Below are 27,500 nucleotides of genomic sequence, written 5' to 3'. Positions count from 1 at the left end.
CATTACATTTTAAAGCATTTATCGGCCGATAATATCGGCAGTCCGATATTATCGGACATCTCTAATACATAGGTACCTACGCTCCCACGTACATACACAAATCAATCAATCAATCAATCAATGTTTATTTATATAGCCCTAAATCACAAGTGTCTCAAAGGGCTGCACAAGCCACAACGACATCCGCGGTACAGAGCCCACATAATACAGTACATACATACACACTCAAAGTTCGTACATCCACACGCACATTCACTGTACAAACATACATATACACATACTGTACATATACATTCACTGTACAAACATACATGTACACATACATTCACTGTACAAACATACATATACACATACATGTACATATACATTCACTGTACAAACATACATATACTGTACATATACAAGTATATATACATACATACACTCATGCACATAATCACGTGTCATCAAACATAAATTAACGTTGTTACCCCAGGGTAACACGTGGCACACTGACAAAGCTTAATTTATTGTTACTATAACAATCTACAAGGTTAATATAGGTTGCTTCTCTTTCGTTCCCTCCATTTTTTTTGTATCTCTAGTTATCATTACATATATGTATTGTTGCATTTGAACAACTGTATTGTTGATAATAAAGGTAAATTATTGGTATTGTTCATTATCAATAGCGCTATTTGTATTGGTATTTGTTTTGCTCCATTTGTAGTGTAATAATGCTCATTGTAATTTCTGTATTATTATTTATTTCGCTAACTGTTTCTTTGCTATCACTTTTACCATCATATTTGTACATATCTTATTTGCTGATGTTGCTCTATTGTTGTTGTTGTTGTTGTGTTTGCTGTTGTTGTTTTTGTCTCTCTGTCTAATCCCCCTATTGTCCCCGCAATTTCCTCCCCTGTCTTCCTATTTTTCTCTTTCTATCCCCTCCTGCTCCGGCCCGGCTGCACCAAATGATAATATAAATACATTTAATAAAGTCAAATACAAATAAGGCAACAAGAGAAGTATCCTACACTTCTCTTTTGTAAAGTACATCTGAGCAGCCGATATGAGCATCTACATCAACTATATCATTTGCCTGAGTAGCTGGACAGGAAAAAAACAAAAAAACGAAAAACCTTGTGAAATGATACAAAACCATTCAATAATCACAATTATTATCAAGGCTCATACTTGCCAACCCTCCCGAATTTTCCGGGAGACTCCCGAAATTCAGCGCCTCTCCCGAAAACCTCCCGGGACAAATATTCTCCCGAAAATCTTCCGATTTTCAGCCGGACCTGAGTGAGGACAGCCTTTTTTCACAACGGGAGGACAACAGGGTGACAAGAACTAAATCATCCAGACTAGAGATAAATTATATTATTATGTTTATCTTACCTAAAAATAAATATATTTATTAATTTAAAAAATAAAAAAATAAAAAAATAAATTTTTACTATATTTTGCTAAAAACATCAAAATTAATTGTATTTTAATTTTTATTTTTTCTGACTCATTACATTCAGCCATAGAATTTTACATTAAAATAAACACATTTGAAATAATTAATTTTAAATTATCATAATAATTCATTTGAAATGACCATATTTAATTATTAAAATAATTGCTTGTTTATCAACAACTTTAGTATTTTATTCACTACATTTTGAAGCTCTCAGAAGCCAAGTTATGTTATATTCCTTAATATTTATTTATGCAAGTTTGAAATATCAATTATCCAAACACAGTTTTGTTTGCATATTTTCAGGATGAAGATATATATATATATATATATACATATATATATATATATATATATATATATATATATATATATATATATATATATACACGAAATCGGAGGTCTCAAGGTTGGCAAGTATGCAAGGCTTAGCTCAGGCCAATTACAAATAGAAATACCAATCAAATTTACGGCATTAGAAGGTACTCATAAGTGCTGAAAACAAATACATTCTACCTAAATTAATAATAATTCTCATAATAATAATAATATGTACGTTGTTTTTTTTTAACCTAAACTGTCAATAAATTAAAGTGCAAACAAAAATACAACTTCGCCACATTAGTCGCATTTTTTGCGCTGAAGAAACTTCTATATGACTTTAACTCCAGACTTCTTCAGTTTGTTTGATATTGTCATTACTGCCACAAGTGGTGGAAAATTGTATTACAACTGAGTACCGCTGCGGCCCATAGGGACCACGGCTAAGAGACTGATATTTTTTGGGCCCCGGGCCTATGGTTGAGAAACACCGACTGACTAAAATATTCTTATCGAGAGAATGCCAAGAGTGTGCAAAGCAGTAATCAGAGCAAAGGGTGGCTATTTTGAAGAAACTACAATACCAAACATGTTTTCAGGTTTTTCACCTTTTTTTTGTTAAGTACATAACTCCACGTGTTCATTCATAGTTTTGATGACTTCAGTGACAATCTACAATGTAAATAGTCATGAAAATAAATAAGACACATTAAATGAGGAGAAGGTGTGTCCAAAGTTGTTCTATTGTGTGCTTAGCTGCTGTGTAGCTGCTAGTCGCCTATAACCTACCACGTTGACTTTTTGTAAATGACTTGACTAAAATAGGAGAAGAGACCGACCTTGTGCGTTTATTGGAGGACATTTAGATGTTGCACAAGTAGAACTGCTTGTATCAGAGATTTTAGATGCAAGGGATTGAAACACCCTTACTTTTGAGGCACGGTTGAACTCCAACTAGATCAGGGGTCGGCAACCCAAAATGTTGAAAGCCATATTGGACCAAAAATACAAAAACAAATCTGTCTGGAGCCGCAACAAATTAAAAGCCATATTACATACAGATAGTGTGTCATGAGATATACATTGAATTGAGATGACTTAAAGGAAACTAAACGACCTCAAATATAGCTACAAATTAGGCATAATGATGCAATATGTACATATAGCTAGCCTAAATAGCATGTTAGCATCGATTAGCTTGCAGTCTTGCAGTGACCAACTATGTCTGATTAGCACTCCACACAAGTCAATAACATCAACAAAACTCACCTTTGTGCATTCATGCACAACGTTAAAAGTTTGGTGGACAAAATGAGACAAAAAAAGAAGTGGCATAAAACACGTCCTCGAAAGTCAGAGAAAGTTATACATGTAAACAAACTACGGTGAGTTCAAGGACCGCCAAAATTAGTAGGACAAAACGGCGCTCGCCAAATACTTGAGTCAGTGAAGCATGTTTAATATAAACAGTGTGCTTTATAACAATTAGGGAGGTTTGTGTCATGTTTGTCCTCCTACATAAACCATATTAAAACAAAAAATATATTTTTTTCCCCTCATCTTTTTCCATTTTTCATACATTTTTGAAAAAGCTCCAGAGAGCCACTAGGGCGGCGCTAAAGAGCCGCAGAGCCGCGGGTTGCCGACCCCTGAACTAGATGCACCTTTTAGGTTTGACTTTCTAAAATCACATGGATTCAAAGATTGAACAAACAGACTTTGCTTCCTTTATCCGAGGTTTGTGACTGATTTCCTCCCCATCCCAAGGTGCTGCTCCTCTGCTACTTCCTGATATCCGGCCATGGTCAGGCCTTCGAGAATAAGACCTCCTGCTACATCCGTGGCACCGAGGCCGACTGCAGCCGCCTCAGCCTCACCGCCATCCCCCCAAACCTCCCGGGGAACATCACCAGTTTAGACATGTCCCACAACAGACTGGGTCAGATCCGGTCCTTGTCTCTGGCGCCCTACGCCGGCCTCCTCCATCTGGATCTGAGCTACAACAGCCTCAGCGGGCTGGACGGCGGGCTGTGTCGGACTCTGCCTCTGCTGCAGACCCTCTACGTGGACCACAACCAAGTGCACGTTGTTCAGGAAGAGGATCTGAGCGCCTGCAGCAATCTGACCAGGTTTCACTTGTCAGGCAACAGACTGAAACTAAAAGGGGAAGCCTTCTCTGGACTACAGGTAATCGGATCCAAAATCGGGTGTACTGGATTACCGCAATATCTGCTTTCACTTAAAAACAATATATCATCTCTCTCCTCATAACTCAGAGTCTGAAGGTCCTTGACGTCTCAAAGAACAACCTAAACTCGGCTCGGCTCGGCTCCAAGACTCAGATGCCCAACCTGGAGGAGCTCAGTCTGGGATTCAACTCGTTCACTACTTTGGCCAAGAATGACTTTGCCCTCTTCAGCCATTCCAAGTCTTTGCACCTCCTCAACTTGGTCTCCACCACCATTAAGACAGTAAGAAACAACAAATACTTAATACAGTACTGATGCACTGACATCAGGTGTGGATATTAAGGATGTTCCGATCAGGGTTCAATGCTGACGATTCCTAACCTCCATGAATGAGATCAGCACAACACGCCATGTAAACTACTTCATTATTCCCTTTCATTACATACAATCGTTATCATAACCGAGCAAAACTAAGTCAATAGTACACAAAAACTATTATCTACTACTTATTTAAATTATTCGGTTTTTGCTCTCAAATAATTTGTAAACATGAACAAAAATAGTATTGTGAAAATAAAAATATCGATCTAATCACTGTAGTAGTGTTGTCCCGATACCAATATTTTGGTACCGGTACCAAAATTATTTTGATACTTTTTGGTACTTTTCGATACTTTTCTAAATAAAAGGGGACCACAAAAAATTGCATTATTGCATACTTGCCAACCCTCCCGGATTTTCCGGGAGACTCCCGAAATTCAGTGCCTCTACCGAAAACCTCCCGGGACAAATTTTCTCCCGAAAATCTCCCGAAATTCAGGCGGAGCTGGAAGCCACGCCCCCTCCAGCTCCATGCGGACCTGAGTGACGTCAGGTGCGCAACACCACGTAAATCGTTGGCCAACCAAAAAGTAACCCCAGTACGCTATAGCCAACATTCACCAGGAGATGGCAACAGACAAACATAGATCACTATTACATTCCTCCCCTTTTACAAATGTATAGAAGTTACTCAAAATAAATAAACAACCCAACCAAAAAATGCTGCAGCTCAATTAAAAAACTGTACTTAAGCCACGTTCTTTTCTTTTTTTTTTAGTACTGAACTCTTAACCCTCATTTGTAAAAAATAACATGCTTTTTATACAAACAGTATTTGTACACCTTTAACACAGATTTTTATACTGTCTTCAGAGATTCAGTTTTTTTGGTGGTACTCGAAACCTTTCTGGGTACCTGCGAAAGGGTGTTCAGCATGGTTCGAAAAATAGTGACAGAGAATAGAACAAGGATGGACAATTCAACCCTTAACTCAACAATGAGTAGATGAGTGTTATGTGTGTGTATATGTGTAAATAAATGAACACTGAAATTCAAGTATTTATTTTATTTATATATATATATATATATATATATATATATATATATATAAAATAAAAAATATATATATAGCTAGAATTCACTGAAAGTCAAGTATTTCTTATATATATATATGCTGTAAATATACTCCTCCCCTCTTAGCCCCGCCCCCAACCACGCCCCCGCTCCACCCCGACCACGCCCCCACCCCCCACCCCCCCACCTCCCGAAATCGGAGGTCTCAAGATTGGCAAGTATGCATTATTGGCTTTATTTTAACAAACAATCTTAGGGTACATTAAACATATGTTTCTTATTGCAAGTTAGCCCTTAAATAAAATAGTGAACATACTAGACAACATGTCTTTTATTAGTAAGTAAACAAACAAATGCTCCTAATTAGTCTGCTGACATATGCAGTAACATATTGCGCCATTTATCATTCTATTATTTTTAGTGATGTCCGATAATGGCTTTTTTGCCGATAGCTGATATTGTCCAACTCTTAACTACCGATTCTGATATCAACCAATACCGATATATACAGTCGTGGAATTAACACATTATTATGCCTAATTTTGTTGTGATGTTACAATGTAACTTTACCATGAATGAATTAACGTGGACCCCGACTGTCACGACGTGGACTTTGGTGCAGATTGCTACGAGGATTTCGCAGCTCGCTGCGAGGAATGTTTTCCCCTGGTGCAAATCGACTTGACTGGACAAGGCTTGCAGGTTTAATCTTGACTATCAAAAAAAAAAAAAAAAAAAAAAAGGTGCGCACAAGGCGGAGACACAAACTTAGCGAATGGAAACAAAAACTAACACGTAGACAGACTATGGACATGAAACAAAAAAAAAAACACTTACTGTGACGTGAAAATGATCAGCATAAACTATGGTATAAAGGGTAAACAAGAGTATCAGGGGTAATGTCGCCAGGCCGACTACCTGGCAACTACAGGCTTAAATAATAGTCTCTATGATTAACACAGGTGCGTGTGTCCAAATGAGTCAGGTGCGTGAGTCCAAATGAATCAGGTGAAACCAATGAGTTGTCATGGAAACCAAACAATGGAGCGTAAACAGGAACTAAAAAGAGTCTTAAACCAACAGAACATAACTAAACAAAACGTGACCACAGAACATGACACCGACTTAAACAAGTTGAAAAACGTATTCGGGTGTTACCATTTAGTGGTCAATTGTACGGAATATGTACTGTACTGTGCAATCTACTAATAAAAATTTCAATCAAACAATCAAAAACAAGGTTTTCCAAAATAAGAGAACAACTTCAACTCCAGTTATGGAAAAAAGTGCCAACATGGCACTGCCATATTTATTATTGAAGTCACAAAGTGCATTTTTTTTTTAACATGCCTCAAAACAGCAGCTTGGAATTTGGGACATGCTCTCCCTGAGATAATCCTGATACCCACTACAACTATGGAAATACTATACCTTGACTTTCACAAAGTACATTATTTTTAATTTTTTTAAAACATGCCTCAAAACAACAGCTACAAAAACAATGAAGGCACACAGCTTCAGTCCAGAGTATACTAGAGTAATAAAGTAAACAATAATATACACATAATATGTACATATCCGGTAAAACACGGACGTAGGCACTACTCGTACAGTGGCGTTTTAAAAAGTCATTAATTTTACTTTTTGAAACCGATACCGATAATTTCCGATATTACATTTTAAAGCATTTATCGGCCTGCCGATATTATCGGACATCTCTAATTATTTTGTCAACATTATGAGGGACAAACTGTATAAAAATGGATTATTAATCTACTTGTTCTGTTTTAACATGTTCTATCTACACTTCTGTTAAAATGTAGTAATCACTTATTATTCTGTTGTTTGATACTTTACATTAGTTTTGGATGATACCACAAATGTGGGTATCAATCCGATACAAAGTAGTTACAGGATCATACATTGGTCATATTCAAAGTCCTCATGTGTCCAAGGACGTATTTCCTGATATTATAAACATAATATAATAAAACAAAAAACGAAAGAAGATGTTGTGATGCCAAAAAATATCGACTTAACTATAGTAGTATCGACTTGATACGCTCCTGTAATTGGTATCATTACAGTGGATGTCAGGTGTAGATCCACCCATGGCGTTTGTTTACATGTTGACGCCATACACGTCTTAAACTTAACCGAGCAATTATTTCTTGTGTTCCAAAAATGTGCTAGCTTGATGCTAATATACATTGGTTTTGCTATTGGCATGCTACTGATTAGCATGAGCGATTTTCATGGTGATTTCAACATCTCCAAATAGGGATGGGATTCGAAAACAGGTTCTTGTTCAGAAACGGTTCCCAGTGTGTCAGTTCCTTGCACTCGCTTGCCGACTAAATTTGTGGTCAAAAGCTTGCATCTACTTGCTACAGTGATACTCCTAATTTTCGGTAGGTGAATGTTCAATTGTAGTTGGAGAAAAGTTCCATGTTTCCCCCCCCAGCAGATTTTCTCTCAGTCATATACACACAGGAGAAACTCAAAATATTAAAATACCGTGTCCAAGTCCATTTGTGTCAGCAATTAACTTCAAATGTGAAACTAATCTGTGATATTAACTCATTACATGCAGAGTGAGGTATGTCAAGCCTTTATTTGTTATGATTTCGATGATCATGGCTTGCAGTTTTTGAAACCCCTCTGTGGAGGGAGAGTGTGATCAGCGCGCTGCAGGAGCAAAGGTCACCGCCTCTGTCAATGGTGTTGAGGGCGGAGCACCATCGACTAGGGGCGGGGCATGTGCGGGACGGCGAGACACAGCTGGCCGGTGATTAGATTTCACAGGTGGTACGTGTTAATCTAATCATCTGTTGTCTTTAACAGTAAGCGGCCGGGAGCAGAGGGAGAGGAGGTTACGGACGTGGCTGAAAAGTCACGTTTTAGGAGAGAAAACTGTTGTTGGAAAGAAAACATTTTGATTAGAACCTTGTTGAACCTGCATGCTGGGCTCTTGTGCCGTGTCTGCAGTGGAGCTGCTGGGAGGCGACTTCCACACCACACCCACATTTTCTGAGATTTTTTCGATTCAAGGTTTTTTATAAACTGTAAACCATAATCATCACAATTATAACAAATAAAGGCTTGACATATCTCACTTTGCATGTAACAAGTTAATATCACATGCTACTAAATGTGTAATGTGTAATTTGCACATATTTTGTTAAATTCTACAGCAGAATATTTCTTATATCTATTTTCATAAAAGCTATTTTTTTTTCTATGCTACGTATGTGACCTCACTGTAGGCTTTGTAAGGTCATGTTACCTCTAAACTAAACAAAATATAGGCTAATCCACCTTTTTTTTCCTAAATAAGAATCGATAAGAGAACCGTTAAGGAACCGAGTTGTTCAGCACAATCGAAAGTGGAATCGGAACCCGAAAAATCTTAGCAAGTCCCATCTACTAAGATGCACGTTACAATCAAACAGCTGGTGTGTAAAGTACATTACTTACATCCATCCATCCATCTTCTTCCGCTTATCCGAGGTCGGGTCGCGGGGGCAGCAGCCTAAGCAGGGAAGCCCAGACTTCCCTCTCCCCAGCCACTTCGTCCAGCTCCTCCCGGGGGATCCCGAGGCGTTCCCAGGCCAGCCGGGAGACATAGTCTTCCCAACGTGTCCTGGGTCTTCCCCGTGGCCTCCTACCGGTCGGACGTGCCCTAAACACCTCCCGAGGGAGGCGATCGGGTGGCATCCTGACCAGATGCCCGAACCACCTCATCTGGCTCCTCTCGATGTGGAGGAGCAGCGGCTTTACTTTGAGCTCCCCCCGGATGACAGAGCTTCTCACCCTATCTCTAAGGGAGAGACCTGCCACCCGGCGGAGGAAACTCATTTCGGCCGCTTGTACCCGTGATCTTGTCCTTTCGGTCATAACCCAAAGCTCATGACCATAGGTGAGGATGGGAACGTAGATCGACCGGTAAATTGAGAGCTTTGCCTTCCGGCTCAGCTCCTTCTTCACCACAACGGATCAATACAGCGTCCGCATTACTGAAGATGCCGCACCGATCCGCCTGTCGATCTCACGATCCACTCTTCCCTCACTTGTGAACAAGACTCCAAGGTACTTGAACTCCTCCACTTGGGGCAGGGTCTCCTCCCCAACCCGGAGATGGCACTCCACCCTTTTCCGGGCGAGAACCATGGACTCGGACTTGGAGGTGCTGATTCTCATCCCAGTCGCTTCACACTCGGCTGCGAACCGATCCAGCGAGAGCTGAAGATCCTGGCCAGATGAAGCCATCAGGACCACATCATCTGCAAAAAGCAGAGACCTAATCCTGCAGCCACCAAACCGGATCCCCTCAACGCCTTGACTGCGCCTAGAAATTCTGTCCATAAAAGTTATGAACAGAATCGGTGACAAAGAGCAGCCTTGGCGGAGTCCAACCCTCACTGGAAACGTGTCCGACTTACTGCCGGCAATGCGGACCAAGCTCTGACACTGATCATACAGGGAGCGGACCGCCAAAATCAGACAGTCCGATACCCCATACTCTCTGAGCACTCCCCACAGTTACATTACTTACAGTATTAACATTTTTTAGGGCGCAACCAAAGACTAAATTTAGCAAAGACTGACTGACTCGCCAACACAACTGCCATCTAACGCCTGGACTTGTAACTGTAACGGAGACTCAGAAATGTAATAATAAAACAAGATATAACAACTGGACAGCAGTTATCATAATCAGCTAATTTTTAAATGTTGCCATAAAAAATTAGATGCGATGAGGGGGTGACTTGTCCAGGGTGTACCCCGCCTTTCGACCGAATGAAGCTGAGATAGGCTCCAGCACCCCCCGCGACCCCGAACGGAACAAGCAGTAGAAAATGGATGGATGGACAAAAAATTTGATTGTATCATCAAAAACAGTTCATTTTTATTAAAACATAGAAATGTACCAAAAATTGCTACTGTTAAGTGCCGGTATCATTTCCCAGGTGCTGCTGGACTTCCATCCTGTCTGCGGTTTAGTACTTACTGTATAACATACAATACGACATTTTTATTTTCAATGGTGGTGATGATTTTTAACTTTGGGGAGCGGTGTATGCACATACACTTTTTGCTGCGAACCACCAGGCGGGGGACCAAAACTAAAGTATCAACCAGAGGGGATAGAGTTTTGCAATTAGCATTGTAAGGCATTGACCGGCATTGGCTAATTAAGTACTTTTTCACAAAAATAGTCTGATACTGATCAGGGGTCGACCGTTCGGCGCATCCCTGATGGATTTCGTCACTAAGGGCCCACAAATCATTGACTAAATGGTCCTTCCTTTCTTTCTCGGGGTACACAAATGGGCTTTGTGCATGAAATATTGGAACAATAGTCTCCCCCAACAGGTCTTGGCCAACTAAGGCAAAGACATGTAGCGTGGAGGCCTTTTTCTCCGAATTAATCATACACTGTAGCGCAAGCAAATTGTCGTCATAGTCTATCAAGCAGCAGAATTGTTGACTGTGTTCGGAAGCCTCTTAATTCTTAAGTTTGACGAGGGCAAGTTTGCTTCCAATGCCGTGGCGCCCATTTGGAGAATATTTTGGAAAGAACATGACTTTTATGCAAAGCCACTAAGATAACGGAAACTTTGGGAAAGGACCGTAAGACGGACTGAGGTTTAAGGTCAGCCAATTTCAAGTAATTTCCTTGACTTTTGTAGAATAACATTCTCATGGGTTCTGTTTTCTTTAGATCACCCTGTATTTTGACTTTGTAGACCACGTACCCAACAACTTCAGGAGACTTTGGTGGTTCGTTGACATTTTTCCAATGTTCTTCTCTGCAGGTGGAACCTGGTTCTTTCAAGCCTCTGTCACAGCTGCAAACCTTAATCATAGACGGCAGCAACATGGGCACGACTGTCATTTCCAAACTGTGCTTGGAGTTGTCCCAGGTCTCCATCAAGGCTTTGTCCTTGCAGAAGATGAAACTGGTCACTCTCAACAACGCAACATTCAAAGGCTTGCAGCAAACAAATCTAACCTTTCTGGATCTTTCCGGCAACGGGATGGGTAAGATTGAAGACAGCTCGTTTCAGTGGACGGGCAAACTGGAAACTCTGATCCTGTCGGACAACAACCTCAAGCATTTGACCAAGTCAACATTTCGGGGACTTAAAATCTTGAAAAAACTAGTCTTGATGAAAGCTCTGGTAAAAGGTCACACCTCGGCAACGCCCATCATCGACGACTTCTCCTTCCAGCCACTCAGCACTCTGGAGAGTTTGTGTTTACAGCGGACTTCCGTACGGGAAATCACTCAGAACACTTTCACGGGCTTGACAAGTCTGAAAGAGCTCGATATGAGCTGGAGCAGTTATGTGTCACTGAAAACCATCAGCAACAAAACACTTGCCTCACTTAGTGGGTCTCCTCTCTTGAAGCTCAACTTGACAGCAGTGGCTATCGTCCAGATTCAATATGGAGCCTTTTCCCATTTGAAGAACCTCACAAGTCTTGCTCTGGATTTTAATTTCATCAAGCAAACTTTGACTGGCAAGGAATTTGAAGGTCTGGATCGACTCAGGGAGCTAACCATGTCCTTTAACCACCAGACGATCAACCTCAATTCCAAGTCGTTTGTTAATGTCCCAGGTCTTGAAGTCCTGACGCTAGGAAAAAGCCTTGTGGTCACAGCTCTTAACCTGGATCCCTCCCCATTCAAACCCCTGTCTGAGCTCACCTACCTGGACCTGAGCAACAACAACATCGCCAACCTCCGAGCCAATCTGTTGGAGGGACTCGTGAACCTAAAAGTTCTTAATTTGGAACACAACAACTTGGCCCGATTGTGGAAAGACACAAACCTTGGCGGGCCTGTACTTTATTTAAAAGGCTTAGAGAACTTGGTAAGCCTTTGGATGAATAGTAACGGTCTTGACGAGATCCCAACAGACGCACTGAGCGGCCTCAATAACCTCCAGGAACTGAGACTCAGCAACAATCTGCTCAACAACCCAAAATATTCGGTATTTGACAACCTGAACTCCCTAAAGGTTTTACACCTCCAGAGGAACTTGATCACAGCTGTAAGACCCGAAGTGTTCCGAACACCCCTGAGCAATCTCAGCGTGCTCATCATGGACAGAAACCCCTTTGATTGCACCTGCGAGAGCATCCTGTGGTTTGTGACATGGTTGAACAACACAAATACGACCAGAGTGCCAGGTCTCAGGGATCGGTATTTGTGCAACACACCCCTGGTTTACTTTAACCACTCAGTCATGGAATTCAACACCCTCTTTTGCAGGGATATGACACCTTTCCAGGCACTTTACATACTAAGCAGCACCCTCGTCCTCGTGCTGACTGTAACCGCCCTGCTGGTGCACTTCCACGGCTGGAGGGTTCAATTTTACTGGAACATTTTGATAAACCGGACACTGGGATTTAGTGACGCCAAAGTGGAAGAGGGCCGACAATTTGAATACGACGCCTACGTCATCCACGCTGAGGAGGACAGTACCTGGGTGGACAGAGCCGTGATGCCTTTGGAAAATGACGGATGCAGATTTTACCTGGAGGATCGGGATTCAATGCCAGGCACGTCGCAGCTGGAGTCCATCGTGGAAAATATGAGAAACTCACGGAAAATACTGTTTGTGGTGACGGAGAGTCTTCTCAGAGACCCGTGGTGCAGCCGGTAAATCACACACTGTTGACATGTTTGGTGTTCTAAGTCTCATGTTGTATTTCTTGCAAGGCTTGCAATTTTCCGTGAGATTAGTATCAGGGTTAGGCATTATTTGAGTTTGGACAATTCAGTTTCCGATTTTCAATGATTCTCCATTCCGATTCTTTTCAGAGACAGGGTTAAAAATGTACTATGAATTTCTCACAGAGCTATTTTCAACCAGTATACGAACATCAATCCTTTGAACTTGAATATTCTGCGTGGAACAGCTTTAGCCTCGTCCTCCAGTCCTCCAGTTATAATAACACGTGTAAGAAATAGAGTTTATTTGCCGCAATGGAGGAATATCGACTTAGGAGAGCGGCTCCGTAAATTATTAACAGTTAGCCGCGTAGCTGCTGGTCGGTGAACTGAGCATCAAAAATAGGCATCGACATTAAGGCGGTTCCGGGAAAATTGGAACGTAAGACCCGGTTCTTGTCGTCGCACAACCCTAATTGGAATGTTACTTGCGTCTTTTGACCATGCACCAAGCAACAATTGGGGACGGTGGTTTAATTTACCTGCTCAGTGGCTTTGTGGTTAGAGTGTCCGCCCTGAGATCGGTATGTCGTGAGTTCAAACCAAAGACTATAAAATGGGACTTATTACTCAGCATCAAGGGTTGGAATTGGGGGTTGAATCACCAAAAGGATTCCCGAATGCGGCCACCGCTGCTGCTCACTGTTCCCCTCACCTCCCAGGGGGTGGAACAAGGGGATGGGTCTAACGCAGAAAGAAATTTCACCACACCTAGTGTGTGTTTGACTCTCAGTGGTACTTTATATACGGAGCATCTATGTTATCTGGGAATTCCCAGGAATTGTGCTCATGCTTAATCCGCCTTTCCTATTTTTGTTTTTGTGTATGCAGCTTTAAGGCCCACCACGCTTTGCATCAGGTCATCGAAGCCAGCAGAGACTCTGTGATCCTGGTCCTCCTGCAGAACGTGCACGACTACAAGTTGTCCCAGTCGCTCTTCCTCCGTAGAGGAATGTTGCGTCCACGCTGCATACTCCATTGGCCCGTCCAAAGGGAGCGAGTTCCGGCCTTTCGCCAGAAGCTGCTGATTGCCCTCGGTTTAACCAATCAATTTCGCAGCTGACCTTTCGGAGCGATAGTTGAACTTGTAAGGAATTCCAAACAAATGATCTCATTTGCAAATTTTCTCACCTACAAAAAAAACTACATTCTGATAAACAAATAAACACGGTAGAGATCGGATTGTCAAGTAAGGTCTTTAGCGCTGCGACAAGACATTAAACTTGACTAAATAGAGGAAGTGAAAGTGGTAACAAAGTGTTTGTATGTCAACCTGCGGAAAGAGCATTCATGACCTTTACCAGCAGACCGCCACAATTCCAGGGCAAGGAGACACGTCCAATTTCTGGTGAGTTCCACCAGTACCTACGGTGTGTCCTCCATGTAGAAATATCCTCCAAACACTTTTAGTAAAAGATTCTTGTGTGCGTACAAATAGTTTTTAAAAGAAAGATGTGGAAGTTTTATACATGTAACACAGTGGCAGAGCTATAGGGGGACTGGGAGGGCGGTTTCATTATCACATTTCTGAGTCTTAATTACAAGTATGACAGTAAGTTGCAATTGCAGTTGCAAGTGCAAGACGTTAGATGGCAGTAGTGTGTAGTTTATGGTGTGTTGTCTAGTCAGTTCAGTCTGTGCTGAATCTAGTCTTTTGTTGCGCCCTAAAAGTTTTAATACCTTAAGTATTGTACTTATCTAGGGCTGCCAGCTGTGTGGGCGGTCTAAAGGGACCGGCTTCCATCTGAGTGGAGGTATTCCGCCAAGCACAAGTGTTTGACTTGCCTCCATCTATTAGCATTACATTATTTCTGGACACTGAAAAGTGCAAGGGGAAAAAACAGCTTTTTGGAAAAAGTGCAGAGTGAATGTCCCCTCTGCCCCCTCCCCAATACTCCATACTCCCAGGAAACAAATATTGAGTATTGTATTGGATCTTAAACTGTAAAAGGCTTTTTTGTAGTTCTCCAAAGAACATTTTTAATGTTTTTGTAATGCATAATTTGTAATAAAACTGACAAGGTGCATTTCAGTGTTCTAATTAAATGTTTACTATTGTTATTAATCAAATTATTGTAATATCTGTACGTATATAACGAGCAGCAAAATCATACTTCTTTCCAAGACCATATAAAGCCTAATGTTGGGTGACTGTGACATCTAGTGGTAATGCAGTCTTACTACTTCCTACCACAAATATTAAGATTTTTTTTCTAAATAATAATGCAACTATATAACATGCATATAATTTGCATGTTATTTCGAAAAATACAGTATAATGTAATCTATAAGACATGTAAGACATACAATTATATATTATACCAAACGTTTATTTATAAATATTTAATAAGTGGCAATTTTTTTTAAACAGTTATGAACCATTTTATAGTATACTAGTATATTATACTAGTATATATTAATGTACTGAAGCATCAATGCCCCATGAAACTCAAGTAGTGATACTGTGTCCCTTGATGCCTCAATGTGTGTGTTTAGCTGTGTATATATATTTATGTAAATTAATAAATATAAATATTTATATATAAATATAATATATATATATATAAATATATATAAATTAATATATAGAATGTATACATACTATACATACATACATATATATATATATATACACACACACATATATACATATATATCGCATATTTATATATATATATATAAATATATATAAATTAATATATAGAATGTATACATACTATACATACATACATATATATATATATATATACACACACATATATACATATATATCGCATATTAATATATGTATATATAATACTATACATATAAATATGTGTATGTATATATATATATATATATATATATATATACACACATATATACAAATATATTTATAAATATATACACATTAATATATAGAATGTATAAATATATAAATATTTATGTAAATGTATATATAAATAATGTATATATATATATATATTAATTAACATATAGAATGTATACCTATTATACATACATATATATGTAAATATCACATATTAATATATGTATATATATTATACATACACACACACACACACGCACACACACACACACACACACACATATATATAAATATATATATATATACTGTATATACATATCAAATGTAATGATTTTATTAATACAGTAGATGACGGATAACCATTATAAAACACTAACAATACAATCAGTACAGCTTGTGAGTGTGTCACACACTCACTGAGTACATAGCTAACAAAAATGTAATAATTGCATAAAAAATGCACTAACAACCAGATTATAAATACACAATTTAATAAATATACTTTTTTTTTTTTTTTTAATATTGAAGTTTCAGTGTGAGCTGAAGTGTAGAAGATACGTTGGTGTACCACCGACAAACTAAAGTGTTTATAAAAAGAATATGTACATTTGCTTTTATACCAAAGTTTTTCACCAGTATAAAACAATTGAGGGCCATTAAATGTATACAGTGTGTCTGGCACGTTTACATAACTTTAAAAAGTCAAAGTCAAAGTCAGGAGAAGATAAGTGTGTCTCCACCCACCAGAGTCACATGACCAGCCAGCATCTGGTACATATTATACACGCCCCCCTGCAAGTGTTGTGGAACATTGTGAGTGAGCAAAGTATGGCGGTCCTACCCGGGAGTGTGTCCGTGCCTGTGCTGGGCCTGGCGGTGCTGCTGGCGCTGGTGCTGCTGACCTTCAAGAACCTGAGCAGCTACCTGCGCACATGGATCCAGATGAAGCCCATCCAGGAGGTGGGGAGCACGTACCCCTTCATCGGTAACGCGCTGCAGTTCAAATCCAATGCGGGAGGTAAGGAGAGGCCAAAGGGTCAGCACCTGGTGAAGAGTGCAACACCAGAATCGGAACCAGAACCAGAACCAGAACACGTCTTTTGTTTGCAGATTTCTTCCGGCAAATTATAGATTACACTGAAGAGTTCTGTAACGCACCTCTTCTTAAAATCTGGGTCGGCACCGTTCCTTTTGTGGTTCTCTTCCATGCCGAGACTGTTGAGGTGCAGTATATGGACTACTACTACTACTACTACTACTACTACTACTACTACTACTACTGACTTCTACTACTACCACTGTATCACCAACTACTACTACAGTATATCACCTATTACTACTACTACTACTACTGTCTACTACTACTGACTTCTACTACTACCACTGTATCACTGACTACTACTACAGTATATCACCTATTACTACTACTACTACTACTACCACTGTATCACCGACTACTACTACTACAGTATATCACCTATTACTACTACTACTACTGACAACTACTACTACCACTGTATCACCAACTACTACTACAGTATATCACCTATTACTACTACTACTACTGACTACTACTACCACTGACAACTACTATTACTGACAACTACTACTAACTACTACTACCACTGTATCACCGACTACTACTACTACAGTATATCACCTATTACTACTACTACTACTGACTACTACTACCACTGACAACTACTATTACTGACAACTACTACTAACTACTACTACCACTGTATCACCGACTACTACTACAGTATATCACCTATTACTACTACTACTACCACTGTATCACCGACTACTACTACAGTATATCACCTATTACTACTACTACTACCACCACTGTATCATCGACTACTACTACAGTATATCACCTATTACTACTACTACAACTACTACCACCACTGTATCAGACTACTACTACAGTATATCACCTATTACTACGACTACTACTACCACCACTGTATCATCGACTACTACTACAGTATATCACCTATTACTACTACTACTACTACTACCACTGTATCACCAACTACTACTACAACAGTATATCACCTATTACTACTACTACTACTACTACCACTGACAACTACTATTACTGACAACTACTACTAACTACTACTACCACTGTATCACCGACTACTACTACAGTATATCACCTATTACTACTACTACTACTGACTACTACTACCACTGACAACTACTATTACTGACAACTACTACTAACTACTACTACCACTGTATCACCGACTACTACTACAGTATATCACCTATTACTACTACTACTACCACTGTATCACCGACTACTACTACAGTATATCACCTATTACTACTACTACTACCACCACTGTATCATCGACTACTACTACAGTATATCACCTATTACTACTACTACAACTACTACCACCACTGTATCAGACTACTACTACAGTATATCACCTATTACTACTACTACTACTACCACCACTGTATCATCGACTACTACTACAGTATATCACCTATTACTACTACTACTACTACTACTACTACTACTACTACTACTACCACTGACAACTACTATTACTGACAACTACTACTACCACTGTATCACCGACTACTACTACAGTATATCACCTATTACTACTACTACTACTACTACTGACAACTACTACTACTTTTTTACTGTTGTGTTTTTTTGTTGCAGCCAGTGGTGGGCAATCCGGTTCACATGGACAAATCCTATTCATACAGCTTCCTCTATCCTTGGCTTGGAACTGGTCTGCTCACCAGGTATGGGAACACCTGCAAAGTGAAACAAAAATAACATTATTTTTCATTATTATTATTGATCACATACAAATCTAAGGAGAAGTGGATGGTTTTAATTGAATTAAAGAATAAATCATCATAAACATGACAGCCGTGAAGCAGTTGGAGCGTAGCACTGCTAGTCTTCATGGTACCGAAGCAGTAGGAGTCCGGCAAAAACGGTAACATAATATCACATCTGACATTTATCCATGATAACATGGAGAAGCTGCTGATGGTGTATTTGAAGGAGAAGCAGCTGGAAGGAGATACCTACCGTTTGCTGTATGTTATTAATACTTCATAAAACTACTTTGTACCGTTTAGTTTTTATACAATACACCTTATCTTGTTTTTCTTTTTAAAGGCTAGTACTGTACATGTAAAAATGGTGCTGTTTTGGGGGCCAATTTATAGTTAATACATGCGATCGACCAGTATAAAACCCTCATCGGAAAAGTTCAAATTATTACTCATCTATTTGCTGCAAAGGATTCTGGGTATTTGTTCTGTTGTGTTTATGTTGTGTTACGGTGCGGATGTTCTCCCTAAATGTGTTTGTCATTCTTGTTTGGTGTGGATTCACAGTGTGGCGTATATTTCAAACAGTGTTAAAGTTTTGTATACTGGCACCCTCAGTGTAACCTGTATCGCTGTTGATGAAGTATGTGTTGCATTCACTCTTGTGTGCGTACAGAAGTCGCACATATCTTGTGACTGGGTCTGAACGATGTTAGAATGGATGAAAAGCGGACGTGACGATAGCTTGTAGAGTACGTTAAAGGTTAATTTGTTCAAACTGTGTGTGTGTATTTTTTACGCCCTTTTTCTCATAGAAAGCATAATTTTTTTATGACGAACACACAAAATATGCAATATTTTTCCAAAAAATATTTTAAAGTGGAATATTTAATGTGAAGTAATTGGAGCCTTTATTAAGTAAATAGTTCATAACAACATTGATTTAATAAACTTTTTTTTTAGCAATGTCCGTAAAAAAACAAAAAACCCACTAAACTTCTTATAAATGTTAAAAATAAATCATATATATATTTTTTTCACTTAAGTCTCAAGATCAACTTCATATCTATACATTTTTGGTGTGTGTGTGTGTGTGTATTTCTATGCCCTTTTCTCATAGAAAACTTAGTTTTTTATGGCAAACACAAAATATGCAATATTTTCTCAAAAAATATTTCAATGTGGAATATTTGATGTGAAGTAATTGGAGCCTTGAATAGGTAAATAATTTATAACAACATTGATTTCGATTTATTATTACTTTTTGAGTAATGACAGTTTTAAAGTAAAAACAGCCTGCATGGCAGCTTTGTGTTATTAGTCAACATTGATTTAAATTTATCAAATTTTTTTTTTTTAGCAATGACCTTTAAAAAAATACCCCCACTAAAATTCTTATAAGTGTTACAAATAAGTCATACATCTTTTTCTTTTCATTTAAGTCAACAACTTCATATCTATACATTTTTTTGGTGTGTGTGTATTTTTTATGCCCTTTTTCCTCATAGAAAACTTAGTTTTTTTTATGGCAAACACAAAATATGTAATATTTTTCCCCAAAAAATCTTTCAAAGTGGAATATTTGATGTGAGGTAACTGGAGCCTTGAACAGGTAAATATTTTTAACAACAATGATTTTGATTTATTACAATGTTTTTGAGTAATGACAGTTTTAAAGTAAAAATAGCCTGCATGGCAGCTTTGTGTTATTAGTCAACATTGATATTAATTAATTATATATATATTTTTTAGCAATGACCATTTAAAAAATCCCCCCACTAAAATTCTTATAAGTGTTGAAAATAAGTCATACATTTTTTTCTTTTCATTTAAGTCATCAACTTCATATCTATACATTTTTTTGGTGTGTGTGTATTTTTTATGCCCTTTTTCCTCATAGAAAACTTATTTTTTTTATGGCAAACACAAAATATGCACTATTTTCCCCAAAAAATATTTCAAAGTGGAATATTTGATGTGAAATAATTGGAGCCTTGAATAGGTAAATAATTTATAACAACATTGATTTTGATTTATTATTACTTTTGAAGTAATGACAGTTTTAAAGTAAAAACAGCCTGCAGGGCAGCTTTGTGTTATTAGTCAACATTGATTTAAATTCATATTTTTTTAGCAATGATCATTTAAAACCCCCACTAAAATTCTTATAAGTGTTAAAAATAAGTCACACATTTTTTTTCACTTACGTCTCAAAATCAACTTCATATCTATACATGGTGTGTGTGTATTTTTTATGCCCTTTTTTCTCATAGAAAACTTAGTTTTTTTATGGCAAACACAAAATATGTAATATTGTTCCCCCCAAAATATTTAAAAGTGAAAGTAATTGGAGCCTTGAACAGGTAAATAATTTATAACAACATTGACTTTGATTTATTATTATTTTTTGGAGCAATGACAGCCTGCATGGCTGCTTTGTGTTATTAGTCAACATTGATTTTAATTCTTTTTTTTTTTTTAGCAATGTCCGTTTACCCCCCCCCCTCTCTCCCCCCACTAAAATTCTTATAAGTGTTAAAAATAAGTCATACATCTTATTTTTTCTCGACTTAAGTCTCGAGATCAACTTAATATCTATACATTTTTTTGGTGTGTGTGTATTTTTAATGCCCTTTTTCCCCTCATAGAAAACTTGTTTTTTTTTATGGCAAACACAAAATATGTATTATTTTTCCCCAAAAAATATTACAAAGTGGAATTAATTGGAGCCTTGAACCGGTAAATAATTTATACCAACATTGACTTTGATTTATCATTATTTTTTGGAGTAAAAACAGCCTGCATGGCAGCTTTGTGTTATTAGTCAACATTGATTTTAATTCATTATTTTTTTTTTTAGCAATGACCCCCCCACTAAAATTCTTATAAGTGTTAGAAATAAGTCATACATCCTTTTTTTTCTCGACTTAAGTCTCGAGATCAACTTCATATCTCTACATTTTTTTGGTGAGTGTGTATTTTTTATGCCCTTTTTCCCCTCATAGAAAACTTTGGTTTTTTTATGGCAAACACAAAATATGCACTATTTTCCCAAGAAATATTACAAAGTGGAATATTTGATGTGAAGTAATTGGAGCCTTGAACAGGTAAATAATTTATAACAACATTGATTATGATTAATCAGTATTTTTTGAGTAATGACAGTTTTAAAGTAAAAACAGTCTGCATGGCAGCTTTGTGTTATTAGTCAACATTGATTTAAAGTCATAATTTTTTTTATTTTTTTTAGCAATGGCCGCTTAAAACCCCCCTAAAATTCTTATAACAGTTAAAAATAAGTCATACATTTTCTTTTTCACTTAAGTCTCAAAATCAACTTCATATATATATATATATATACATTTTTTTGGTGTGTGTGTATTTTTTATGCCCTTTTTCCTCATAGAAAACGTAGTTTTTTTATGGTAAACACAAAATATGCACTATTTTCCCCAAAAAATATTTCAAAGTGGAATATTTGATGAGAAGTAATTGGAGCATTGAATAGGTAAATAATTTATAACAACATTGATTTTGATTTATTATTACTTTTTGAGTAATGACAGTTTTAATGCAAAAACAGCCTGCATGGCAGCTTTGTGTTAATAGCAGTGTTGGGTTAGTTACTGAAAAGCAGTAACTAGTTACAGTTACTAGTTACTTCATTTCAAAAGTAACTCAGTTACTAACTCAGTTACTTACACCAAAAAGTAATGCGTTACTGTGAAAAGTAACTATTTAGTTACTTCTTTTTTCTTTTCTTTTTTAAAGCTCCAATTAATGCCCTTTTAGCCTTCATTTCAGTACTGTTATTGCACTGGAGAATAATACAATCTGTTGATCAACTTGACATGCATTTGCATCACTCAACTCAGCTAAGCCATGTGGTCTACATACAACACACAAAGACAAAGATATGTTACAAAGGCCAATTTGTTTCTGGCCAGAACAAATTGACAAAACTATTTTAAATAGCTGCAACATAACATACATAAGTAACAAACAGCATAATAACAGCATAGATGTAAACCAAGAAAGGCACACACTACATACACAAAGTCTAACCAGGCATTTTCTTCCTCAAGTAATTCTTATACAAAATCATGTCTGAAACCCAGAACACTACACATTTCCCCAGTTTTAGTTTAGAGATAAGGAAAGATTGGCCTGGCCCACTAGCATCTCTCTTTATGTTTGTGAACTTTATAGTCTATACATTTAGAGTGATGTGATAATCAAACACTCTAGAAGTCTAGAATGAAAGAGTATATAAGAGAATTGACAGCAACGTTCCCTCTCAGGAGCGCGCATGTGCAATTGCGCACTGCTCAAGCGTCCTCTGCGAACGGCAAATCTATGCCATGCACAAAATCAAATAAAAAAATAAGCGCATAACAATTTTCGACACGACACGGACACGACAGAGAAAACCGTTTTCGTCATCATTGTTCAAATATTGTAACGTCTGTCGAGACGCTTTGAGGACATGAATTCCATCCATCACTTTACTGAGCAAAACTCTTTACTGTCGGCCATAAACACATCACCAAAACATTAGTAAAAAAAATAATATCTAGCAAAACTGGTCATTTTCTGCAGTACAAACCAGACCAAAAGCAACTTTGTTATATCAACAGCAGCCGCTCGCTCTCTCACGTGCGCCAACACTTGCACATATGGCACTTAGCCAGTGATGCGTTTACAGCCACACAAAAAGTCGGACAACTCCAACACCACACATAAAGTGTCATTCCAGGTCGTTACACTATGATTTACCAATCAAATGTGTGCTTATTCTAGTGTCATTTATTAGGAATCTTAATTTATAAATATTAATCATTAAATGCTGTTAGTATATTAAATAAATACTAATAAAAATATATTTTTTACAAACAGGAAGTTGCAGGAATGTACACATGATCCCCTGCTTACATCTCATTGTGCAACATGTGAATGTTTTAATGGGAACTAAATGCAATGTCTGAAAGGGGTACAAATTATTTCCAAAGCAGGACCTCCACCCAGACAAACAATACAAGTACACAGTTCATGAAAAACAATATTTTTTGTTATTGTCATTATAAGTGGGCCTAAACACTTGTATTAGAAATGGAAATGACTGCTGTCATTTGATTATAATAATAAGAGAATGTTGTCTGTCTATCTGTGTTGGCCCTGTGATGAGGTGGGGACTTGTCCAGGGTGTACCCTGCCTTCCGCCCGAATGCAGCTGAGATAGGCTCCAGCAACCCCGAAAGGGACAAGCGGTAGAAAATGGATGGATGGATGGAGATGTAAGTTGTTATTTAGTGAGGTTTGGGACAGGTGTGCTGCTGGTGTAGCCACAGTGTGCACGTCTAAAGTTGCTCACATGGACTCCACTCAATGCTCAGGGACTTTTTGCATTTTCTCACACATGAACAATTAGAGGGAACATTGATTGACAGAGTGTGTACCTTCAGCGGTGAATGGTGGTGGTGGTGGAGGTGAAGTGGCATCAGAGTCTCTGTCTCTCTTTACTAGCTTCGTCGAAGCATGTTGCTATGTAGCTTGTTTCAGCAGATTTGAATTGCTGTTTTGGGCAGTAGATGGCATCTTTGATCCAAAGCACAATTTACATTTAACTAAAATGTTATTTTCTTTGTGCTCGACAAAAGAAAAGTAGTGAAAATATCTCCATGTTAGCAAACTCGACTTCTGGCTCCGCCATGATCAGACACGCCCCCGCCCCCCTCGCTCCCCACACTCACACTCAGACACACCCACACAAAGCGCATGTCTCTCTCTCTTCTCCGGCTTGTGACACAAGAAGAATCAGAACGATGACACAGCAGCGCTCCGATAAAACACACTTTATACTACATAAAAAGTAACGTAAAATAACGCAGTAACGCATCATGTAGTAACGGTAACTGAGTTACTGAATATAAAAAAATTACGCGTTAGATTACTAGTTACCGCCGAAACTAACGGCGTTACAGTAACGCGTTACTTTGTAACGCGTTAGTCCCAACACTGGTTAATAGTCAACATTGATTTAAATTAATAAGTTGTTTTTTAGCAATGGCCGCTTAAAACCCCCCTAAAATTCTTATAAGTGTTAAAAATAAGTCATACTTTTTTTTTCACTTAAGTCTCGAAATCAACTTCATACCTATACATTTTTTAGTGTGTGTGTATTTTTTATGCCCTTTTTCCTCACAGAAAACTTCGTTTTTTTTTATGGCAAACCCAAAATATGTAATATTTTTCCCCAGAAAATATTTCAAAGTGGAATATTTGATGTGAGGTAACTGGGGCCTTGAATATGTAAATATTTTTTAACAACATTGACTTTGATTTATTACAATGTTTTGGAGTAATGACAGTTTTAAAGTAAAAACAGCCTGCAAGACAGCTTTGTGTTATTAGTCAACATTGATTTAAATTCATAATTTTTTTTTTTTTTTTTTTTTTTTTAGCAATGGCCGATTAAAACCCCCTTAAAATTCTTATAACTGTTAAAAATAAGTCATACATTTTTTTTTTCACTTAAGTCTCGAAATCAACTTCATATATATACATTTGTTTGGTGTGTGTGTATTTTTTATGCCCTTTTTCCTCATAGAAAACTTAGTTTTGTTTTTTATGGCAAACACAAAATATGTAATATTGTTCCCCCCAAAATATTTCAAAGTGGAAGTAATTGGAGTCTTGAACAGGTAAATAATTTATAACAACATTGACTTTGATTTATTACAATGTTTTGGAGTAAAGACAGTTTTAAAGTAAAAACAGCCTGCATGACAGCTTTGTGTTATTAGTCAACATTGATTTTAATTAATAATTTATTTTTTTTAGCAATGACCGTTTAAACCACCCCCCCACACACAAAAATTCTTATAAGTGTTACAAATAAGTCATAATTTTTTTTTCCACTTAAGTCTCAAAATCAACTTTATAGCTATACATTTTTTTGGTGTGTGTGTATTTTTTATGCCCTTTTTCCTCATAGAAAACTTAGTTTTTTTTATGGAAAACACAAAATATGTAATTTTGTTCCCTTAAAAATATTTCAAAGTGGAATATTTGATGTGAATTAATTGTAGCCTTGAATAGGTAAATAATGTATAACAACATTGACTTTGATTTATTATTATTTTTGGAGTAATGACAGTTTTAAAGTAAAAACAGCCTGCATGGCAGCTTTGTGTTATTAGTCAACATTGATTTTAATTCATTATTTTTTTTTAGCAATGACCATTTAAAATATTTCAAAGTGGAAGTAATTGGAGCCTTGAACAGGTAAATCATTTATAACAACATTGACTTTGATGTATTATTATTTTTTGGAGTAATGACAGTTTTAAAGTAAAAACAGCCTGCATGGCAGCTTTGTGTTATTAGTCAACATTGCAACTTTTTGTTGTTACATTTCACCTATTTGCTCTTTTATTCCACTTGTTTATGTTTTTTTTGTAATAGTACCTATAAAATGTGCCGCACTTTGGACACGTCTGCAGTGCATATCATATTTCAGTCATATCAGACAGTCCATATCTAAAGTATGTCAAAAACGACATGTCGTCTCTCTTTTGCTGGAAAAAAATTCAATTTAGTTCAATCTATTTACCATCAAAAACCTGCTTTTCTCTACTTTTACCAGCACAGGCTCAAAGTGGCGCGAGCGTCGCAAGATGCTGACGCCCACGTTCCACTTCACCATCCTGCAGGATTTCCTGGAGGTGATGAACGAGCAGGCCGAGATTCTGGTAAACAAGCTGGACTCCCGGGCGGGGCGGGGCCCCTTTAACTGCTTCAACCACGTGACGCTGTGCGCGCTGGACATCATCTGTGGTCAGTGCACGAGTACTTCTTATTAACATGTAATAACCAGATCCAGGTTGATATTGATTTGTGGTCCGGGTACAAAGACATGTGACCCAGGGCACACACGACTGCAGTCTGTATTTGTACTGGTTATTCAAACACTGCCATGGTGGACCTGGTTCATCATAACAACTTGCAGCTTGTAGCTAGGATGTGAATCTTTGGGCACTGAAGGATTGTACACACAACGTATTTCCGTATATAAGCCACACCCACTAAATTTTGGAAATGTTCTATATTAGCCCCACCGGACTGTAAGCCGCAGATAAAGTATATACGTTGTGAAATGAGTTATTTAGCAAAAAAAAGATGTAGTAAATGTTGATTTACATACCTTGATTGTTTCCAAACGGTGCCTGTAACAGGGCAGTAAAACGGCTGATCAAACAAAACAGAAGTCATCGTCATGGACCCACTAGCTGCGGAAGCTGGCTCTCCAATCAGCTAAACAGACTCAGTAACTCCACGGTGACGTTTTGGCGACTTTACGAAACTGAAACAATACAAAAATAATGTAAGTTAGTACTACTAACACACCCACTTGTAAACGTGTTAGCATATTAGCCAATGCTCATGTCGCTAGCTTCTCAACATTGCGATAGTATTTAGTATATAGTACATATATACACATACATATATATATATATATATACTAGAGATGCGCGGATAGGCAAATATTTCATCCGCAACCGCATCAGAAAGTCGTCAACCATCCGCCATCCACCCGATGTAACGTTTGATCAGAACTGCATCCGCCCGCCATCCGCCCGCACCCGCCCGTTATATCTAATATAGACGATGCAAGGCATTAGTGAGGCACCTGCCAACTACTCCGGTTTTCCCGTAATTCGTACGGTTTTCATCAACCTATTCCGGGTTACGGGTGCAGTGATAAAAAATACGTTT

The 27,500-nt window shown here is 37.9% G+C and overlaps 2 protein-coding genes and 1 long non-coding RNA gene across 5 annotated transcripts in view; 2 read left to right on the top strand and 1 right to left on the bottom strand.

Annotated features, from left to right (window-relative positions):
• Window positions 1-15,129, top strand: part of tlr3 (toll-like receptor 3) — a 16,597-nt gene extending 1,468 nt beyond the window's left edge. For all 3 annotated transcript variants that reach the window (XM_061984095.1, XM_061984094.1, XM_061984093.1), the window contains 4 exons: window positions 3,539-3,958; window positions 4,048-4,242; window positions 11,175-13,030; window positions 13,934-15,129. In XM_061984095.1, coding sequence (XP_061840079.1) covers window positions 3,692-3,958; window positions 4,048-4,242; window positions 11,175-13,030; window positions 13,934-14,165 — 2,550 coding nt within the window. In that variant the 5' untranslated portion in view covers window positions 3,539-3,691 and the 3' untranslated portion in view covers window positions 14,166-15,129. The remainder of the gene's footprint in view (window positions 1-3,538; window positions 3,959-4,047; window positions 4,243-11,174; window positions 13,031-13,933) is intronic.
• A 1,574-nt stretch (window positions 15,130-16,703) lies between these two features.
• The window catches only part of cyp4v2a (cytochrome P450, family 4, subfamily V, member 2a), a 26,223-nt gene continuing 15,426 nt past the window's right edge, over window positions 16,704-27,500 (top strand). Inside the window, exons 1-4 of the mRNA XM_061984113.1 lie at window positions 16,704-16,929; window positions 17,022-17,134; window positions 18,601-18,686; window positions 26,371-26,561. Of these exons, the coding sequence (XP_061840097.1) occupies window positions 16,740-16,929; window positions 17,022-17,134; window positions 18,601-18,686; window positions 26,371-26,561 (580 nt within the window). The 5' untranslated portion in view covers window positions 16,704-16,739. The remainder of the gene's footprint in view (window positions 16,930-17,021; window positions 17,135-18,600; window positions 18,687-26,370; window positions 26,562-27,500) is intronic.
• Window positions 18,093-27,500, bottom strand: part of LOC133621768 (uncharacterized) — a 134,413-nt gene continuing 125,005 nt past the window's right edge. The window contains exons 3-4 of the long non-coding RNA XR_009817693.1: window positions 26,929-27,087; window positions 18,093-18,698 (exon numbers count right to left, since the gene is read on the bottom strand). This is a non-coding gene — a long non-coding RNA (uncharacterized lncRNA). The remainder of the gene's footprint in view (window positions 18,699-26,928; window positions 27,088-27,500) is intronic.

The sequence above is a fragment of the Nerophis lumbriciformis genome, linkage group LG25 (genome assembly GCF_033978685.3).
Source record: "Nerophis lumbriciformis linkage group LG25, RoL_Nlum_v2.1, whole genome shotgun sequence".
Classification (NCBI taxonomy): Eukaryota; Metazoa; Chordata; class Actinopteri; order Syngnathiformes; family Syngnathidae; genus Nerophis; species Nerophis lumbriciformis.
Note: the sequence above shows the minus strand (reverse complement) of the source record. Positions and strands in the feature narration are given on the sequence as shown.